This window comes from Actinia tenebrosa, unplaced genomic scaffold (assembly GCF_029948245.1).
Source record: "Actinia tenebrosa isolate PJP-AT-01 unplaced genomic scaffold, QUT_ActTen_1.0 PGA_scaffold8__29_contigs__length_14323225, whole genome shotgun sequence".
NCBI lineage: Eukaryota > Metazoa > Cnidaria > Anthozoa > Actiniaria > Actiniidae > Actinia > Actinia tenebrosa.
The window spans coordinates 3,157,195-3,178,106 of NW_028292585.1; the positions used below are offsets into that span (position 1 = coordinate 3,157,195).

General features: G+C 39.9%; 1 protein-coding gene across 2 annotated transcripts; it reads right to left on the bottom strand.

Moving 5' to 3' along the window:
- Window positions 1-348: 348 nt before the first annotated feature.
- On the bottom strand, window positions 349-20,550 carry LOC116286689 (autophagy-related protein 2 homolog B). 2 transcript variants are annotated; one of them, XM_031693265.2, is made up of 38 exons: window positions 20,255-20,550; window positions 18,846-19,014; window positions 18,069-18,227; window positions 17,592-17,694; window positions 16,753-17,128; window positions 16,225-16,321; window positions 15,403-15,631; window positions 14,666-14,853; window positions 14,419-14,499; window positions 13,951-14,284; window positions 13,528-13,690; window positions 13,015-13,131; window positions 12,645-12,836; window positions 12,473-12,573; window positions 12,021-12,187; window positions 11,786-11,888; window positions 11,220-11,376; window positions 10,699-10,841; window positions 10,300-10,466; window positions 10,069-10,220; window positions 9,364-9,714; window positions 8,929-9,009; window positions 8,355-8,554; window positions 8,004-8,068; window positions 7,609-7,676; window positions 7,304-7,468; window positions 6,728-6,850; window positions 5,999-6,211; window positions 5,673-5,750; window positions 5,362-5,510; window positions 4,879-5,017; window positions 4,457-4,624; window positions 4,193-4,294; window positions 4,054-4,120; window positions 3,574-3,821; window positions 2,941-3,300; window positions 2,343-2,480; window positions 349-1,962 (listed from the first exon to the last, which is right to left on the bottom strand). In XM_031693265.2, the coding sequence occupies exons 1-38, from the start codon at window positions 20,420-20,422 to the stop codon at window positions 1,732-1,734; spliced, it is 6,312 nt and encodes a 2,103-aa protein (XP_031549125.2). In that variant the 5' UTR covers window positions 20,423-20,550; the 3' UTR covers window positions 349-1,731. The 2 variants fall into 2 exon arrangements, with proteins under 2 accessions (XP_031549125.2, XP_031549117.2); XM_031693257.2 differs by having other exon boundaries at window positions 18,837-19,014.
- Window positions 20,551-20,912: the final 362 nt, after the last annotated feature.

A 20,912-nucleotide genomic window follows, 5' to 3' on the forward strand; every position in this document is an offset into this window, starting at 1 on the left:
TGCGCAGTCTAGTGCAGTTTTCGTATGACTGTGAAAAGCTCAGTGCCGTAAGCGTGACGTGCCGTGACCGTGATACTTTCTAGAATTTTAATTGGCTGATTTTTTTCACGCTCAATATGATTGGTCTAAAAGTGCCGTGATCTTGGAGTGACCGTGTCCGCGCCGTGTTTATGCCGTGTTCCGGGTATTTGATTGGATGGAGAGTAAATTCTCGTGTAATGTGATTGGTCTGGCGTATCCCTTGCTGTATCACGACCGTGTTCGTTCCGTGAACTTTTCACAGCCATACGAAAACTGCACTAAACCTGAATAGTGCTAAATGATTTTATCCAACAATTAAACTGAAAACAGAAAATACGTATAATTTATTGATACTGACATCTTTAATACATTTTCATCTTACGTACAATAATCTACAGTCCCACTTTCCTTTATTTTATAAAATTTTTGTTGTTTGTACATATAGAGCAGATTTCTATCAAAGAAACGCTACTACCCCTCTATTACTGCACTATGACTTGACTGATTGAAATTAAAAGTATACTGGGTAATTCATATTAAATCTTCTTTTTTCTAAGAAGAATATTGAATCAGGGCATTATATTTGCCCTCCAACTTATCGCCTATTATTTTTTTCCTAGTGCGATATTCTAAGTCGTGAGTTTTGATTGGCTGCACGAGCCGGCTTTATTACCTATCCCTGATCCAGGTTCGGTTTCCTGGGATTACGGATTGCTAAACGATTAAAAAAGTTGCGAGACAAATCGAAAAGTGGGAGAAAATAAATAAGTTATATACCGCGGCCTTGAGTCGATCCATATAGGAAAAAACTGTGCCCTCGCCTTCGAAACGGACCTCAGTCGAACAGCCTTGCTTCGTAATTTAAAATACCTTTTCGGGCAGCTTTTTTCCTATCCGGACCTCCTTGACAGTAAATAACATCTATTTATTTTAAAAAATTGCTTGACAATATAAATACGCTCAAAGTCAATATTATTTGAAGGTATTTGGGGCATTTTTTCTGAATGAACACTTACAGCTTTTGTGGTATGAAGATTCGTCTTTGCACAAAAAAATAAAATTCACTAACTTGTTTGCATCCTTACGTGTTTTTATGTAAAATTGTGTTTTTACAATTGATTTCTATGTACAATTCTCTTGTTCATTCATTCAACGTATACACGACTCGTGATGAACTGCGCATGCGCGGATTTAACAATATAACAAAAAACTATGCAAACAGAATGCGCATACAACCGCAAGGTGCCGATTACTAAACTAATAGGTGTATTGCACGACCACAAGGCAGCAGCCATGTTGGATAGCAAAGGAATTGAATTTTTCTAGGTAGAGATCCTATTAAATATGACAAAAGAATTCGTTTTTCAAGCAGAGATACATATATTCTGTCATCCAGCATGGCTGCTGTTGAATGATCGCACAAAGCGCGCATTGATATCAGCTCCACCCGAAGCAATGCATTATGGGATACCTTTAGAAAAGTCTCCTTCAGTAAAAATCCTACAATGCGTTGCGCGAAACCACGCATCCGCACGTGACGTAAATACTTTTTAAGCGCTATTAACAATGAAGCGGAAAGACTTACATCCAAAATTTACTCTACCAGGATAAAGCGCAGATGAAGTCTGATCTACTGACTGCGTCAAAATATATTGGCATGGAACACACTTTTTATCACCCTTATCCATAAATAAAAAAGAAACAAAAATATTAATGGTTATCAGAACGCCATTTTTCTGTAGCTTCTCTCCTGGCGTCGGGTAGTATTTGGTTCCGTACTCCTCCAATGACATTAGAAGTGGCTTCTGTTGCTAGTATAAATGGTTGTACTATAGTAGCAGGGACTTGTCTCAGGACACCGCCTACTACTCCTGTCATACCCTTTTGTTCGTGTTCTTCACGCGCTACTTTGACGATATTTGTAGCTGTGTGGTTGAGACCCTTGAGGAGTGAAAAACAAACACAAAAAACTACATAAATGAAACAACACTGGCAATTCATCCTTCAGAAATACTGCTCCAGTTTTGTGTTTCCTGTTTCTCAAGGTTAGGCTTTTGTGTAGTATTAATATTTTCATGTGTCGGTCCGTGGAATTTCAAGAAAATAATTTTCTGAAAAAAATAAAACTGTCATCGAAGAAAGGAGCGGAATTTTACGCGTAAAAAGACTATTCAAACAAAGACTAGCGACGACCTTTTGATGCTAAGGAATGTGTAATAAATATAAGAACACAAGGTGGCGAAGTTTATTTTCTTAGTCCCACAAGCCTTCCTGGTTCGAGGACACGTTACCTTGACAACCATAAAACTACGTAATGTTACCTTAGCGACCACGTGGTAAGCATTCGTGACTCCCTCCCGCAGGTCAGCAGGCTGATGTGCTAAGCGATGACGACCACGATTACTTGGTGAGACACTGGGGCCGGGACTGACCATATCGTATGCGGTTTCGGCCGCAGTCTGAGGGGAGAGGATTTAATTAATACATACAATTAGCTCAGCAAAAAATATGTTTATCTTGAGAAGAGATACCACAAAGATAAGAGTTGTACCAAAAATAATGTTTATAGCTACCAAACTATTGTGATGCGCGAAGATGCCTTATGGTTTATAGACTTCACAGTAGCTTCTAATTTTGTTTTTTATTTTATTTTATTTTATTTTATTTTTTCATTGGGATTTTTATTAATCACACCATCCTTTTTTGATTACATCCTGTTCTTTGGTTCTGTTCTAAAGTCATTCGTGAACCAAGATGGCAGAAGATCTATAGACTGTCTAACAAACCTGCAGTCCTCATTCCATAATAAAATTGGAATTTAGAAAATTACTTGTGCAAAAGGAAGAAAACTAGATCGCTATATAGTCATTGACATTGCTTTTACCTAAAATGTTATCCAGCAATGGTTATCTAATTTACCTGGACAACGTGTACAGCCCTGTTAGTCAGCTCTAAGAAAGCCATAGCAGATGAAGTAGTAAAGGAGTTAGCACCTCTCTGTAAACCACGCATAACCCGTCCATCTCGTCTATACTGTTCGATAGGCATCCACACCAGGTCTACCATGCCCTGGAACAACTGAACGAATGAATGAACGGGTCCTACACCGCCGAGGATGCTAGGTAGTTGGGTACGTTTAATGTCATTTAACCATTCTGATAGCGCGTAGTTAATGACGCGGTCGAATCCAAGGAGGCCATTTCGGCAGGAGAGTCGTTTGAGGGTTAACTCTGAACAGTTCAGCTGGGCGAGCCCGATTAAAAGACCAGCAAACGTACCCTGGAGAATAATAAGTTAGATCAGATTTTGAGAGTGACTTTTTTCGCAACATGCCGCATATTGGCACGGTAACGGTCACAATACATATTCAGAGACATTTGTAGAACCAATCACAGAGAGTAAAATATATGCCTATCGAATCATAGCGCTCGTACTCGGCGCTGTCGGATTCGAGACACGGCACGGTACAGCACCGCACTGCCGTACTTTGCGTTTTCACAAAGCAACCTGTGTCTCTTAGAAAAACAAGACGAAAAAAAAATACAACACTACCTGATCCATATCCACGTGCTTTCCCTGATAATCAAGTCTTATCGGTACTTCCGGTGAGAATATAAAAGATCTAAAAAACGTAGGAGCATGAGGAGAGTTAGAAGATTCGTCTCCAGTCTCCTGTGGTGGTAACGAGACGCTCAGCATCTCTTCGCAGTCAGGTGACATGAGGTCTGGTGACGACCCTAGAAGGGAACTACTCAAAGGTATTGCTTGCTTGATGGGACTAGAATCCACGCTATTAGAACCTGGCGGAAAAAATAATAACATTCACTTATAGTAATACACAACACATACACACAGGGAGCCCAAATAAGCCGTCTTATCGCCGCCATGTTAAATATTTGCCAAAAGACTTCTTGTCTTCTTTTTAACTCCAACATGGCCTCCATCTCTTTTCGTTCTTTATGGGGTGGCTTGCCAAATAGCAATAGCACAGCTGAACAAAATTTCTCGTTTTCAAACAATCTGGGCTCTCACCTTTAGAGGTTTTGGACGCCTCACCAGATATTTCAGTGAAGAAGTCCCTCAGAAAGAAGAGAGCATCCTGCAAAAATAAAACAAAAGATTGACCAAGATTCTTCCAGCGATATGGTAAAGGCTTTTAATACATTCCTACCTGGTCTACGTTCAGTCGCAGAGGTTGAACAGAAATACGCAGACAACACTCTTGCGCCTTTAGTTCAGGGTCAGGCCTCATGTACAGCATTTTGAAAGTGATCTGAAACAAACCAAATTATTGACCAATGGTTGTGAGTTTGAACTCAATCATGTACTCGAGCCGGCGTTCCTCCTGGTCAGCACTGAGGAATGGTAACTGCTGACCATGAGCAACATTTATATGAATACGCATGCGCAATAAATAGTAAGTAAAGTAGATTACCATATTAGCGTTGGTTTGTTTTGGCCTGGCCTCAGACGCGTACTGATACAGGAACTTATTGATCTGCGAATGCGCCAGTCTGTCGCGTACTTCAACCTCTTGTGCCAACACAACAAGACGTGAGGCCTGTTCTGTGTCTTCTGGGTATTCTTCAAACTGGAATCGGATCTACAAACAATTCCACATAACATGTAAAGGACTTCATATTATGATGGTCGCTAATGATCTAAAGCATGGGTTCTTGTTTACCCAAATTTGCCCAGTCCCCGTGCGCCAAAAAAGTACCCAAACCCCCGCAACACTCTTTTCAAGGACTATTGTAAAAACTTGTTTACCCAAAAGTTGCCCAGTCACCGTGCGCCAAAAAAGTACCCAAACCCCCGCAATGCTCTTTTCAAGGGCTATTGTTTGAAGTGTCGAACCTTGTTGAGGTGAAGTTCCATTAAGATGTCAGTCTGTCTTCCAGCTCCACCACGTGATCTTGATGCTGCTGATGCCTTTGGGCTACCTGTGGTGGTGGGTAGCCGTGTAGGAGGCCTGACATCCGACGCAAACGTTATCCTGCAAAGCGAAACAAAAGTTGTTTTATTTATTCTTTTTTTTTCATATAAGAATGATTCGATTAAATTGCTTCAGTAAGCCTGAAGCGAGATGACGTTTTACCTCCGACTCTATACCATAATAGTTTTTAAAAGTCTTTAAAAGTTTGATTCCTTAGAGAATACAGGAACAATAGTCATAATTAAAGAACAAAAGCAGTGTGAAAAGGATTATGGTCTAGAGACGGGGGTAAAACGTCATCTCGCTTCAGGCTTATTCTCTGAGAAATTAAAACCCTATTTATCTTACTGGTGAAGAAAGAAATGATACTCAATAAAAGATAACTTATTAATGGATTTGAGTACCGCTTTTTCTTGTTGTCTTTATCGTCACTGTGATGTCCAAGATCGCATCCTCCATACATCTGCCATACTATCGACATCTCACGCAAGCAGTAACGAAACACCGCTGCTGGGTAATGATCGGGGGCGCCAAGCTGATCGCTACGTCCGATCTGGAAACAAGAGTTAAGCAATAAATGATACCTATTCAAGAGTTAAATAGTTACATAGCGATAAATATAGCTTTTGATAGTAACTTTTAACACTTTCAAAACTGTTACTGTTTATCAGAGGTCCCAAAACTCAACCTGAGGAACACCCTTTACTATACTCACGGTAATAGAAAAATGATTCTCTACAATTTTGATGTCACTTTCAGTTAACGTCTTGATCACCACGTCATCTGTCAAGCCCTAATCAAAGACAGATGAATCAATTAGAACACAGAGCCCGGTTTTACATAGGGTGGATAGCGCTATCTGATGGATAAATCCTTATCCAGTGAATAAGTCGATGCTGTTCTCCAATAAATTTTCGACATTATAGCATTTGATAGTCGGATTGCGCTATCAAAACCCCTCATACAACTTGGCCCAGAAGTATATCACCAAACAGAATTCTTGTAGTAACTACAACCGACGTCATAGCCGCCATGTTGTACCTCGGGTTCCCTATCAGGATGGTCCAATATACAGAAATCGTCGTCACTCTCAGCTTCTTCTTCTGTCTGTTGGTTCAGTGACTCGTCGATGGCTAATCCTTCCATAGCATCAGTTACTTCGTCTCTTATTTCAGGCTTGTCGTCCGGGAACAAGAAGAGTTCTCTCTTAGGAGACTTTGCTTGCGGTGGGTGCGATGCGTCTACTTTACTTTCCTAGGAAAAAAGACAGCAGATTTCGTGTGAGTGTGAGAAATCGCGTTTACGACACGACACGGTCAAGGTAGAGAAGCTTGCACGACTGCGAAACTGCACGGTTACGAACCAAAGTAATGACATCGGTTGGGTCAGGCATAGAACGAGATATTTACTGCTCATCTATTCAAAATATCATGTCTTGTCACGGAACCGTGGTTATGTCACGACGGTCATGTCACGCAACCGTCACGATCATGTCACGCCAACGTCAAGATAATGTGACAGTTAAGGCAAGGTACAGTACGGCACGTACCCTGAGTTTTTCAGAGTAATGAAATCTGCTCTACAGAAGAATATGAATCAAAGCGGGTTGGGTTATTTTTCATCCAATCAAATCCTCGTACACGGCACGGTGTTGGTATCCGCGCCACGCCTACTTGTAAAAATCGAATTTTTTTTTTTTATATATTTAAAAATACTGAACTGCGGATCTTCTATATATATATATATATATACTAGAACTAGATAGATAACCTTGTATGAATCTTCTCCATTAGTCAAGTCATCATCCATAGCTTCACGCATCAATGAGCTCATCTTCCCTTCGTCCAGGGATCCCTGTTCTACTGGCAGATCAGAAGAGCAGCGACTCGGGGTCTAAAATACAATAAAAATACTTTGAAAACTACAGTAAAATAGAAATCAATCAATGTTGTCCCAGGGCAAAGGGGTTACTCCTTCCCAGCCCTCCTTGAGGAAGTTTCTTCTGGATACCACTGCTTTGGTTTTCCCATTTCATTACACACGTCATTCCCTTGAGCATGTTTTTTTATTAACCAGTAACGCTTGAGAAAATACAATAATATGAATATGTTATTCTCAGGCGAATAACACACGAATGGCGTCACTCACGTAGCTATCATCGCTATCGTCACTATCGGCCGTCGTCCTAAAGTGGATTAAGTTTATTGAAGATAAAGTTGACCCATATATATTATTTCACGACATCAGCTCCATGTTGGGCTCTAACGTTCCCCTTCCACCCCACTACCCCTCCCTCCCCCCCCCCCCCCCCCCCCCCCCCCCCCCCACAGAAGCAATTGAACTTACCGGAGGTGAGCTCATAGAGTCCGACTCTTCAGTCTCGTAACTCGGTACCAGGTCTCCATCCGCTGCGATGTACTGAACAAGCTGCAGGAGGGCTGAGCACGAGTCAGAGCAAGTTCGTATATGAAGGGTATTGCTGGACATGCGCAGTTCTATCTTGGGGTGACGCTGCAAACACAATGAAAATGACAACAAAATTACTTCAGTTTCTTATAAAACATCCTTCGGAATAAAAAAAGGCTTCCTAAGAAATTACAAAACTATACGTTATAACACAATTATAACAAAATTATCTTATAATTACGAACCTTATCGTTGCCATCACTTGTGAGCAAGGACAGCTCAAACAGACCCAAATCCATCACACACACGTAATCTGAAAATACACCAATAGTCGTCAATCAATCAATCAATCAATAGACCTTTTTCGAGTTCCAAATTACCGCTGTGTTCCTTGATTACAGACTCATTTACTCAGGGTTAGCCTCGTATCAGTGTTTAAATATTCACAAATACCAACGGTAAAGTAAAGAATGTACAACTTCAACAATACAAACACTTTGAAACTTGACAGACCTTGACTGGAACACGTGAATATTCTACACAAAATCGCGGCTAACCCTGAGCAACAGAGAACTCGAAACTAGAGCATTTACTAATACAATGAATGATACAGATCCTATAGTTCAACAAAACTACTCACTTCTAAGGTGTGATTGACCACTGCACTTGTCCGAGATATAGAGAGCAGCATCATCGATGATAAATCTATAGGATCAACATATTGATCAATAAATGCAACAAAATTTACGAACGGCTCAAAGAAAACATAGGTGCGAAGGGGGAGGGGAGGGGTAGCGTTTGGTGTCTGATCCCCAATGAAAGTTTGAGTGTGTAAACCCATTTTGATGATATGGACAGCGTTTTTATCGTCAAGCAGTCGCATATAACTTATAATTGGTCACAGCACAGTAAATCTGTACAGTAAGTTTTTAATGGTCATAAGAAATCAGGGGTGCTTACCATTTAAGCGGACAGACACTAACAGTTTTACCTTAGTAAGGAAACCGAAGACTCTATAGCTAAATTGCTAGATACACTAAAAGAATCCATGGTCAGAAGAACACGAAGAGGAAGATGAATAGGTCTGTAGTCTACAGCACTTTGCCATACATGCGCGTGTAGTACCGTCACAACTGAAGGAGCGACAAACCCTAGTATGGGAAAATCTTGTACGTCTAGGTATTGCGACAACTGAAATGAATTGAAAATAATATAAATGTCTCGTTCTGATCGGTAAGGAGAGCGTGATTTATGAGAGTACGGCAGAGCACGCGTGCGCACTCTTGATTGCGTCATTTGTATCCAAAATATCAGTTACCCTAAATTGTGTTATCCTTAATCTTGCAAAATATACGCCCGCACATTTTCTTATTTCTTCATTAAGAAAAACTTTTCTGTTCCTAGCTTGAAAATTAAATTGCACGTGGAAATGTATTGCCTGGTTGTCATGGCAATGGTGCCCGTTTCGTGATTAGTGCGCGCGCATTAGCGGCTAAATCAAAAAAATCTTTAAAAATCTAAAGATGCAGAAGACAGGAGTACTGAAAGGTGGCTCAAGAACATACCTGTGTGAGCCATAGCTGAGATGCGGGGACGATCCTGTGTCTGATAGTAACATCCCGCAAACCCAAGGCTAGGACTATTTCCTGTGACAGATCAGTAGTTGAAACTTTAATATTAAAGCTACTTAAATACCAAAAGATAACTAGGAGATACGGTACAACCTTAATTCGTAATGACAATGATATGACAAAATCAAAATGATCTCAAAAGAATGCCAAAACTTCATATAAAACTTTCCACCCACCCCATCCCCCCCCCCCCCCCCCCCAAGAATTTGTGTGCCCTTTCTTTTAAATTAGCCCTTCTGACTGCGCAGCTTAGACGAACTGAAGATGAACTGATAGATGGGAAGCATGACGAAAAGGAAAAGAGGAAGGAGATGAAAGAAAATAATGAACGGGAAGAAAAGGAAAGACTGATATATTCCCAGTTATTACCTTGATATTTTTAACTGGATCTAAGAAAAATTTCGCAGCCACTGACAACACAGGCTCCTCACTAGTCCCTGCATCACGCTTCAGGCCAGGTTCAGTAGGGTACAAGGTGGACTGTAACTCGGCACCTGAGAAGGCCGTTTCCATGGTTTCGTATACGTCACTGCTAACTACGGGGGCGTGTCGGAGGTGTAATTGCTTGGAGTACAGGCAGATGTATGACAGATCAACCTGACCTTTATAACATGCTCCTACGAAGAATGTTAAATCTTCAAGATCAGCCATTAGTTGTCCGTGGACTTTGTGTTCTTCATCCTCCCAATCTCTGCTCGATTCTTCAGGATTGTCTGCTTCCTGGGAGATTTTAAAGAAGCAAGTGAGACACGTGACAAGTGATCACGTGAGTGTTAGGGTTGGTGCATATGTGTATATTTTAGTAGATGTTGGCATAACTGTCTGTCTGTCGGTCTGCCTTTCTTCTCTGTCTGTCTGTCCGTCTGACTTTCTTCTCTGTCTGTCTATCCGTCTGATTTTCTTCTCTGTCTGTCTGTCTTCTTTGTCTGTCTGTCTGTTTTCTATGTCTGTTTTCTATGTCTGTCTGTCTGTCTTCTCTGTCTTCTCTGTCTGTCTGTCTGTTTTCTATGTCTGTCTGTCTGTCTTCTCTGTCTGTCTGTCTGTCTGTTTTCTATGTCTGTCTGTCTGTCTTACCTGGGTAACAGGGAACAAAGTAAGCCTTCCTTTACCCACGTTGAGCGTCACAGCTAACATTGTTTGACCGTTGTTCTCATGAAGTCCTCGTCTGTTGTTCCTGTGCTCAGTTGACGTGAAATTACTACTGTCCTCTTCATCGGACGATGAATCTGTTACAATAAATAACATAAGTCAATCATCAGGTCACATGAGTGATGACGTCATAACGATACCAGTTACGTCACTTACCGTCATAGCTACGAAACCCTGATCGACACATGACGAACTTGTCGGGTCTCTGTAGCAGCTGACTCGCCAGGTCCAGCCCGGCTGAGCCGATGTTGGTCGCGTGAATATCAGATCTGTCTACTGGGGATGGTGCAGTAGGTTCCCATAGCAACAAATCACTAGCGATCCTATGATACAGATTGTCATGGATTTTTTTGTAACATTTCATTCAATAACAAAATTTGATAAGTAGCTGGCGCAAAGAAGGTTGGGGAGTGTAGGAGAGGAGAGGAAAGCAGAGCAGAGCAGAGCAGAGCAAAGAAAACGAGAAAAGGAGAGAAGAGAGGAGAGAAGAGGAGAGGAAAGGAGAGCCACACAAGCTTATTTCATTGTATCAAGTTGTGAACCACGATTACCTACCTATTGTAAATCAACTCAAAGAACTCTTTTTCCTGAAGATTAACGTCCAGTCGAGGAAAAGAGCATTCGATGTGTACATGGGAGGAAGAGACTGTGTCTTCCTGGAATTTAGCCATCTCTTCCTGGCTGCCAGGTAATATCAGCTACAACGACACCATTTCAATACTTACTTTATAATTACTCTTAGTACCCGTCACAATCTTACCGTAGATAAATTTTTACTTTGTAGACGTTTGGGGTGTAAATCATCTAGTTTTACCAAAGCAATTAACCAATCAATTTCATCGATACCCTGAAACAACCTCGAGGGCTGCCCAAGTCCTCAGTGCAGGGCAAAACAAATGGAATTTAATATAAAGGTTTCGCAGAGAAAAACCGGAGAACCTTGAGAAAAACCCCTTGTGAATCAAGGGAGACAAACTCTACTCTTGTGATGCCAAGTCCAAGAATATAACTTCCTAAACCTTAATTCCCCCCCCCCCCCCCTTAAATACTCATATTCCTGGTTCATGAGTTTTTACCTCCTCCGCTTCATACATGACAGGCTTAGATGAGAAGGGCGTTGGCTCGCTCTTCATGACGGGGTACGCCTCCAATGAACTTAAAGGAGAGTTGTTGGCAGATTGCTCTTCCTCAAGTATAGACAGGGACGCAGATGGTTGAACTGTGATTACGATTCTGGATAAAGAAACAAAAATCCAGCACTTACTAAACTAAAGTATAGCTAGCCTACTAAAGGATTTGAGTGGGAGACGTTATATATTTCTACATTTTTCAAATTCATGAGTTGTGTTTAGTTAGCGCACATTTTCTAGCTCCCTGATTGGCTAATAACGTTACTAATAAGCGCTCGATAAGACTAATGGCACAATAATTAATGATTTTCATATTTTTTATTCCAATGGCGGACATGTTTTTATTTTTTGGTGGTCAATTTTTCCGAGCTTCATGTCACCCCAGTTTTGCATTTTACGTCACTTTTTCAGATCAGTCAGTTTTTCTAGTCAGTTTATAAGAACCCAACACAATGGAGTCAGCACATTTCAAACAAAAAATCAGGAATGGGATTCCTGTGGTTTATGCTAACCTCGGCCAATCAAATCCACTGTTACTGGATTCACTGTCTGTTGCCATGGTGCTGGCTTTCAGGAAAGGCACAGCAGGGGCTTCTTTGCTTTCCTTGAAAAAACCTGGAACAGGTAATTTAGATTAGAGTTAGCAGGGCAAGTAAATAATCCGTTCCAATCTCACCCTTCCCTTTCACCCTTCCCCCCTCCGACCACGCCCAAAATGTATGGGAAAAAATTTATGTGTCAGCTCACCATGTAGGTCTTGAAACTGTAACTCATAGGAACTTGTGGGCTCTGCAGAACACAAGACAGTCTTGAACTCCAGGGACGATAACTCGATAAGAAGGGATTCCTCGCGAAGAGCCTGTTTCCACCATGGTCTACGCTCAACCACTGGCCTGAGATCTGGTATAGGAAACCTTTGAACAAAAAGCATGTATTGTTTCATTGCCTGGAGTAATTGCCATTGTCAGCTGATTATCACTATCACTATCATTATCAATATAATTACCATCAATAACGTCATTACAATCGACGTCATCACCATCACTATCGACATCCGCACTAGCATGATAACATTCATCATATCATCAGTACTATCACCATCACTATCATCAAACATCATAATCATCAGAGTCATCACCAGCGCCATCACCATACCACAGGGATACCGTTAGGGATAACCCGACTGCCTCAAACCATACCTTAACATTACAATCAGTGTTGGGCATGTCAGGGCAACGCTCATCCGCTGGTCAGAAGTGGGCCCCTCATCCAACGCCTGTGTAAATACAGCCTGTTGATTCTAAAGAAAGATAAAAAATAAATCAGATTTTCAAAATCCAACTTATTCAACCATCTAGAAGCCATACTCACAATAGATGTCGGGTTAAGAGACTTGAACATCCTGGATTGCGTCGAGGAGGACTGGTTCGAGCTCATGGGTCGAGGGTTAAATAACTCGTCCAAGCGGTCAATAATAGTGATGTCGACCTCTGCACATAATTTTCCAATCTCGAGTGACAGTTCAGTTTTAGGCAAAACTGCATTACGAGCTTGAATTCCACCCTTAAAATATCAGAAATTAAAATTAAGTCATATTAACAGGCCATTTGCACTCTATTTAGCCTGTGTGCAGCCGAAAATAAACATGCCTGTCCTAACGGGGAAATCACTCTGGCTGCACACAGGATACATTATTTAAAAATTTTTCGATCGTCAGTAAAATAATTTTGACTTGTATTACCGGTGACGAAGTCCTCTGAGTGTTTTTATATTTGGCTCGTAGACAAGGAGTGGAGTGGACAGCGGCCATGCCAAAAAATACGTTCTTCATTTCATCTTTTGGCTGGAAATTAAGTAACTGAAAATATTGGGGGGGAAACGGAATTAGCCAGATTTTTCGCATTGTACAACACCATGTTACAATAGACTTGAAGCATTATACTTTAAAGTGGTGACGTGTCATGTTACTGTGATGATTTTTAAATGTTGGTCAGTTATAGCAGCGACTTCGTACAAAAATTCTTTTGCATTCCGTCTTAGACTAGAAAGCAAAATGTATGCACATGCACAATCCAAGCAATGTGCAACACAGATCACATGACTGTCTCTCCATAATCCATTTAAGCACTCCTGTTTTTTAATAAGCTACTTATACTACTTGCGTTTTGATATTTTTTATGTCATTGCGCTATAACAATTCGATAGATCGATACATCGGTGGATAAATGTGGGTGCAAGGATATTGATGTCATACCTGTGTACTGGAGTACAAAGCAGGCGATGTCAAGGTGTCAGACAAGCGTTCATACAGATACTCTAGGACTTCTATCCTACCAATAGACACATCACTGGATATAGTCTGATGGGAGCTGCTGATTGATTTCTCAAAAACTATGTTCAAGGGTGTCAACATACATCTGAAAATACAGAGAAATCTTTTAATAAAAATATTCTAAAAATTAATGGTATAAACAAATGTTGAAGAATTTTTGGTGATGAAGAATTTTTGAATCAATTATTGCAGTTGCCATATGTTCCCTCTGCCTCTGCCTCTGCCGCTGCCTCTCCCTCACCCTTTCCCCCTCCCTCTCCTCTCTCCCTTTCTCTCTTCCTTCCCCCTTCCTTTCCCAACATTTCCCATCCTACTCCATGTTGGAGAACACCAAACCAACAATACCTAAGGTGGTCAGTTGGACAAGCCTCTGCAAGCCTCTCTTTCATATCCTCGAAGTCTTTCCCTCCAAAACCATAGGTGCCCAGGCCATTGAAAAAATTCTCTGCCATCTGCTGCAGAGGGTGATTGGACTGACTGTCACACCTATCACTTGATTGGTCCTCTGTGTCTGATACAGGGGAGAGTACAGGATCTACATGGAGTATGGTGACAGCTACACTGGTGAACTTGAGCTTCAGGTGCATAGTCTCTGGAGAGGGGTCATCTAAGGCTGCTATACCAGCCAGACCTTGGTTTAAAGGTGAGAGTGGTTTGGAAGCATGTGGGACAGGCATGCCTTGTATTGGGATGGAAAGTGAAACAAAAAAAATTAGATTGTATTTTGACACGAGATTCTATTTTAACACAAGTTGCAACATGGCAAGTGGTATTCCTACAGTTAAGATGCAATGTAGCATGAATGTAATGTACCTGATAGTGAAGAGAGGCCCTGAACTCCTGCAGACTGTGTGTTAGCAAAGACACTGCTAGCAGCCTCTGTTAGACTTGGACCTATAAATGTTATGGAAGCATTTTAGAATTAGACCAGTGTCAATAAAAAAATGAAGATTTACAGTATTTATACTGACCTACTGAAACTCATGGTGCTGAACAAGGTGTATTCTAACTAATATTTACTAGCTAGACATTCTAGAACTATTGACAATAATGAAGGTACCTGTAGCATTAAACTGATGGATGGTACCAAAGCCTTGAGTGAGCAGAGAGGCAGGGGGCTTCTTTGATCCCATCATATCAGGTGGTAACATGGGTTCCTCCAGCGGTGGTAGGATGTCATGGCCACCAGAGCTCCACTGACTTGAGGGCATGGAGTAGAACTTCTCGTCGCTGTTATCTCCAAGAACACTGAAAAAAAATTCAAAAGTTATGATTGAGAAAGAATGGGTCTAATGGTGAGAGAGTGAATGGGATGAATGGATAATGAAATAAAAATAAAACAAAGTGAAATATGGATGGTTGGAAGGGAGAAGTGATGAATAGAAAATAATGAAGGAAGTAAACAAGGAGGGAAGGAGGTAAACAAGGAGGTAAACAAGGAGGGAAGGAAGGAAAAGATGTGAGTGAGTGTGGATGGATCAAATGGATGACGGAATATGGATGGATGGATGGATGGATGGATGGATGGATGGAAGGATGGGGAGTTATCAACTAAAAAATTATCAGAAGTTTAATTTAAGAATAATGATATTGATGGAAGGAAGTATAGGATGGAAAAGAATGGGATTGAATAGGATGGAATTGGATGGGATGGGAATTGGATGATAGGTTGGCTGGATGGTTGAGTCCATCAATTAAAATTTGGCATATAAAACCATGCTGGAAATTATCTAAGAAGTAAGAAAAAAGACAGACAGACAACAATAAGCAAAGTTGAAACACCTATAATACAAGTACCTGTCGTATTCAGTTCCTGATGAGAAATGTGAAGATTCCTCTGCAGTATTTGATGAATCAAAGCTAAAATTCCATGCCTCCACCCTACTATGGCCTGTTTCCACCATCTGCTGTTTCTTGGCTTGAAGTTGGTTATGTAAATCCTCTTCTATTCTTCTGTAGTCATCAGGTTGCATTGGTTTGTTGGCTGTTCCTGTTCCTTTTAACCCAAGAGACTCATTTGCATCTCCTGAGATCACAGTAAAAATATTATCCGTCAGGAATAATGTCAATGTGCTTCCCAATCATGCATAAAGTGTATACAGTGTATGAAATGGTATGATTGCTCGTTGCAACAAAATATGGCTTTACTGGATGGCAATCAAAGTTTTTCCATAACTTTGTTGGAAAACACAAAGTTTTCAAGGGCACGTGCTTTTTTCCAAAACGTGTCACAATGGCAAATTGTACAATTTGGTGAGTATGATTGGGATGAAGCACTGTATTTGAGTGTGGTCATTTTCCCCAAAAATAAATACATTGTAATAAAATGAAAAAATAATTCACTTTATTTAAGTGTCTAGTCGTTCTAGCTCTTTCACACTAATTGGGGACACTTTTCACTCACACACTCTACCACTGCATTTAATATTCTATGCACACAACGCTCAACTCACATGTTGATTTTTATGGAGGGAGGAAACCAGAGAACCCGGAGAAAACCCTCGTAGCATAGGAGAGAACAACACATCAAACAAACTCAATGCACATGTAATTTGCACATTAATCATATGAATTTCATTATAAATTTATGTATTATTACCAGTAATATTCTATACCTACCAGCAAGAGTTAGCTCACTAGCTAATTCTAATAACAAGTGCACTTGTCTTGGAGCCAGGAATACATTCAGGGTACCAAAGAAGCATTCAATGTCAATCTACAGGTAAAAATTGAAAGATATTATGATGTTTGAGTTAAATTTATTTAATATCAAATGTTTGGCAGTTATGCTTCTTGATTGACATTTGATTCACAAGGTATTCATTGTGGGAGAAGGAAGAGGACTCTCGGGGTGGTGGTGGGGGGGGGGGGGGGGGGGGGGGCGAGGTGAAGTGCATGAAGTTTTTACTTAGCCAAAGAGGGGCAGCATCATTGGACTGGTATTTATCATTTAATCCAAATTTCTCACACTGCATGAAGAGGACTAAAATAACAGTGAAAATTAAGTTCACATGCATTATATTAACTGGAAATTGATCAAACAGGGCAGATACAGCTGTATGTAAATTAATTATAGTGTCAGATGATTCTAACTACACCTCCCCTCCCCTCCCCCCATGAATATTTCCCTGCTCATCTTTAACTTACCTTCGATCCTGGAACTGATACATTTTGCTTCAATTTAATTTTCATCTCCAGATGTCCAGAAAAGTTACCAATCTGTATAGAAGGCAGAAAGCTACTTTTGTTAGATTTAGCAAAGTCATCAACTATTCCATTCAAGCAAGGGCTTAAAGATGAAGAGCTCAAACCACTAGTAGGAGAAGGAGGAGGGGACTCTGGTGATTCTGTATCGAATCCTGCAGGTAGTGTCCTGGCTGCCTCATGGAACTCATCCAGGTAAGCCGAAGCACCAAAGATCTTGAGGTTTTTGAAAGCAAATGCTGCTGGTTCATAGACACTCTTGGCTTTATACTGGTCATCATTATCTGCTAGTTCAGTTGAAAGATCTGAATACTCAATCCTTGTAAAACAAAACAAAATTTGCTGTAAGATATTGTAGTCTGGATAGTTTTTGTATTTTAGAGCTGAAAATAATGGCTACATAAATCAGGCTATGAGGGGTTTAGCTAAGGTTATAAATTTCTTTCCCTTAAGTGGCATTACTGCACTTCTCAATCACATGTACAAAATCATACAATTTTCTGTCCCAACAAAATAACTTTTTGGTGGACAAAAATCAAAGTTTGTCCATTTGCTGCTTATGGAATGTTGCAAAAATTTCTTGATTAGACTCCACCAAAACCAAGTTTGTCATGACAGCAAATTGTACGATTTTGCTCGTGTGACCGGGAGACACTGTAATTAATATGTTTGTTTGTATGTGCCACCTATCTGGTATTTCTGATTCAGTAAGAGCACTAGATTACATTTATGAATCAATGTTATCATGGCAGAGTTGAAAACTAATTGGCCCATTTAAATACCTTTTAATATGTATCTCTAAACCAACACCTAACTTCATTGCTTTTGGTAGATGCTCCAGTCTGACAACAGTATCAGAGAAGGACAGCTTGATCCTTGATAACACTGTAAAAGAAACCAAAAAAAAAATAATAATAACTATTAAGCAAATATTATCTTTGTTAATACTTAGTGACATGAGCTAACTTTATGTATTAGCTGATCAACAAAAAATGCAATGAACACTTCAAATTCAGGGCTAAAAAAGATAAGCTGGTCATCAGACAATGTCCAGTAAGAATTGGAACTTGTCCAGTCAAATCTTTGCATTGCAGGTCATATTGACCAGTTACACTGAGTACCAGTTACGTTGAAATGAGATATACAGTAACTAAGCTAAAATTAATTTAGCCGAATGACTGGAGACTGACTGGAGACTAACTACCCATTATTTTTAGCTCACAAAATGTACCGTCAAGGATACGTAGCATATTATGTACCTGATTCAATGGTTTGAGCAAAGGATTCCAGCCCTTCAAATGACTGTGTCGTAGCCTCAGCTTGTTCTTCTCCAGGTGATGGGCCTTGTTTTAGACATTCCTGTGCTAGTTCCATGCTGGTTGTCATGGAATTAAAGATCATGGATTCTGTTAAATTCCCTAGAATAAACCAAAAATTAAGCAATCAGTCCTACAAGAATTAAAGCCTGACGTAACTGTTCACCATGTTCATTGCTCTAGCGTCCCTACTCTGGCATATTGGGTTTGATTCCCGGACTCAGCACCACATCTGACCAGAGTTTGTTCAGACATTAATTGATTTTGATTCTCCACAAAACTTGACCAGCTAAATTCCCACTCAATGTGTTAGTTAGCCATGCCTGACTTTGTTTAGCCCAGAGGTTCTTTAAGGTCCAATCTGTCCTGACTTTGATCAACCAAGAGGTCGTTTCAGGGTTCAATCCATGAGACAGCCGTGCCCTCACTTTATCAGTCCAGAGGTTGTTTCAGGGCTCAATGAAAATTGAATTTTATAATCTAAATATTAGTATTTTTAACCCCTTCCACCCCACGGAGTCCTTTATACTGTCAGTACAACCATGCATCCAATAGACTCCTTGCACTAAATCCCTTCCTGGGGTCAATACAATAAATTCAAAAATATTAACATCAAAAATTCAAGATCTCAATCCTTATGTGATCAAATGAAAAAATTATTTTCTTATTCTGGTCCTTAGATTGGGAGTTATTGCAAGGGGGTATAGATACCTATTTCACCTGGTTCAGATCTTTGTCGCATGGCAATAGTAAGCTCTAGACCCTGTATATCCATGCAACAACTATCATTAAGTAGAGCAGACCAGGGCACCGAGACAGATATATTCTTGATATAGCCATCGATGATCTCAAATGGTACACCACAGCTGTCTAGCATCTCATTCACAGACTACAAACAAAGTAATATACATCAAATAATATGTTCATATGTGGGGTGCACTCCAGCAGTTGCAGCTCAGGTATTTTGGGGCCTTAATAGCATGATTTTTCAAACTTTGAAGATTTTTTCAGAAAATCACCCAAACTTTGTTAACAAGATATTTTTTAAATAAATATATACAAGATATGTATCTTTGTTGTGAAATGTGATGGGTGAGTGTAGTCTTGAGAAAGACTGTTGTTGGTGGTGACTGACATTTTGACAACCTGAGTGGAAGTCATCTTCAGAGTTCAGTGAGAAAACCAACAACAGTCTTTCTCAAGACTACACTCACCCGGATGATCACATTTCACAACCAACTTCAACACCTGGGTTCAAACCATAAATTTATCTTTGTTTTATTTTAAGTATATAATTTCCATGGAAAGTAAGTGAATAACAGAAAGTTCAAAAGCTTTGTGAATTTTTTAAAAATAGTATCAGGCAATGTTCAAACATTTGTCTGGAACAGGTTGCAGGTTTGAGATCCCCAGTAGCCAACACCACAGACCCCTAGAACAAAATAATATCCCTACCCCTACCCCCACCCCCAGAACCAGAATAAACACCTCATACCCCTACCCCCAAGAGAAGTTTCTATATATACATAAAGACTTCCCATTGTCCTTTCCATTCGTCTAGAATGAACAAATTCCAAGTATTTGTATTCAAAAAAATGCATAGAAATTAAAAAGCATCAAAAACCTAAAATACAGCAAATGTATGAGTAGAGTATTAGAAGCTGTACAAAAATAAATGCATATTTTTTTCATTATATTGTTACAAAAGATAAAAGTTTTGGTAGCTTAAGATACAGGTAGAATAAATTGTTGTTTAAAAATGAAAAAAAAGAATTGAAATCCCTATGAACAATCGATATTTTAAGCCACACACTTCAAATATTTGAATTCAATAAAATGAAACCTTGCAGAAAAGCATTAAAATTAGGACAAAACTGTCTGGTAATTGGAAAATACATGTATGGATTATCTGTTTATGAATAAATAACAAGTATTCATTCACCAAGCCAAATTCTTGGTTTATAAACAATAACAATGAAAAAGGACAAAGTTCTTTATGGATAATATTTTCTCCAACAAAACATCAAAGTTTGACTCAGGCAAATGACTGTTGTGGGTGAGATAGGCAAGATATCTTAATACAATTAGGTCTAGCAGGTAATCACGAGTTTATTTTATAAAACACGTACCCAGACATCGAGAGGAACGTTCTCAACTCGTCCAGTTCCATTGTAAAGATCTACAGTCAACTGCTCGAGAGTTAACTTCTCTTGCAGGAAGTGCCCTAAATAGTGCTGTAAAAGATACCTACAAGCTCTTTTCTTGATAGAATCAGACCAAGGGAAGTACCAAGGCATGTTGGAAGTTTGTTCTGGCCTTTACGACTACATTAACTAGTTATTAGGAGAGATAAAGAAGCGTATTTTTAGCAGGAGATGAGAAATTCCCCTGTCAGTCACCATGTTTTATGACCGTCGTGTTTTTGTTTGGAAATGACGTCAAGGTTGACCAGCATGCACTTGGGTATCAATAGTGGACAGACAGACATTTACCACAGGGGACCCAATCCTAAACCTGAATCAAAGCCAGATCACCATAGAAACGTTTCTCAAGGGAATTGAAATTACTCTTGAAAGAAATGCTATTCGATGTAAATAGGGAGTAAATAAAAAGGTCCCCTCACCCTTCTGGAATTTCCGATTTTCTTCCAAACACACTTATTGTAACAAGCCTGAAGCGAGATGATGTTTTACCCCCGACTCTATACAATAATATCTTTTAAAATTCTTTCATATTAAATTTTTTGATTCCTTAGAGAATACAGGAACAATAGTCATAATTAAAGAA

What these genes read in the sequence shown, in the direction of transcription:
- LOC116286689 (XM_031693257.2), bottom strand. Translation starts at nt 20,422, where the DNA reads ATGCCTTGGTACTTCCCTTGGTCTGATTCTATCAAGAAAAGAGCTTGT. An exon ending in AGGGTTTCGTAGCTATGACG is followed by an intron (nt 10,221 to 10,299) that starts GTAAGTGACGTA and finishes TTATTGTAACAG; the next exon opens with ATTCATCGTCCGATGAAGAG. An exon ending in TCTTCGGTTTCCTTACTAAG is followed by an intron (nt 8,069 to 8,354) that starts GTAAAACTGTTA and finishes TTGATCCTATAG; the next exon opens with ATTTATCATCGATGATGCTG.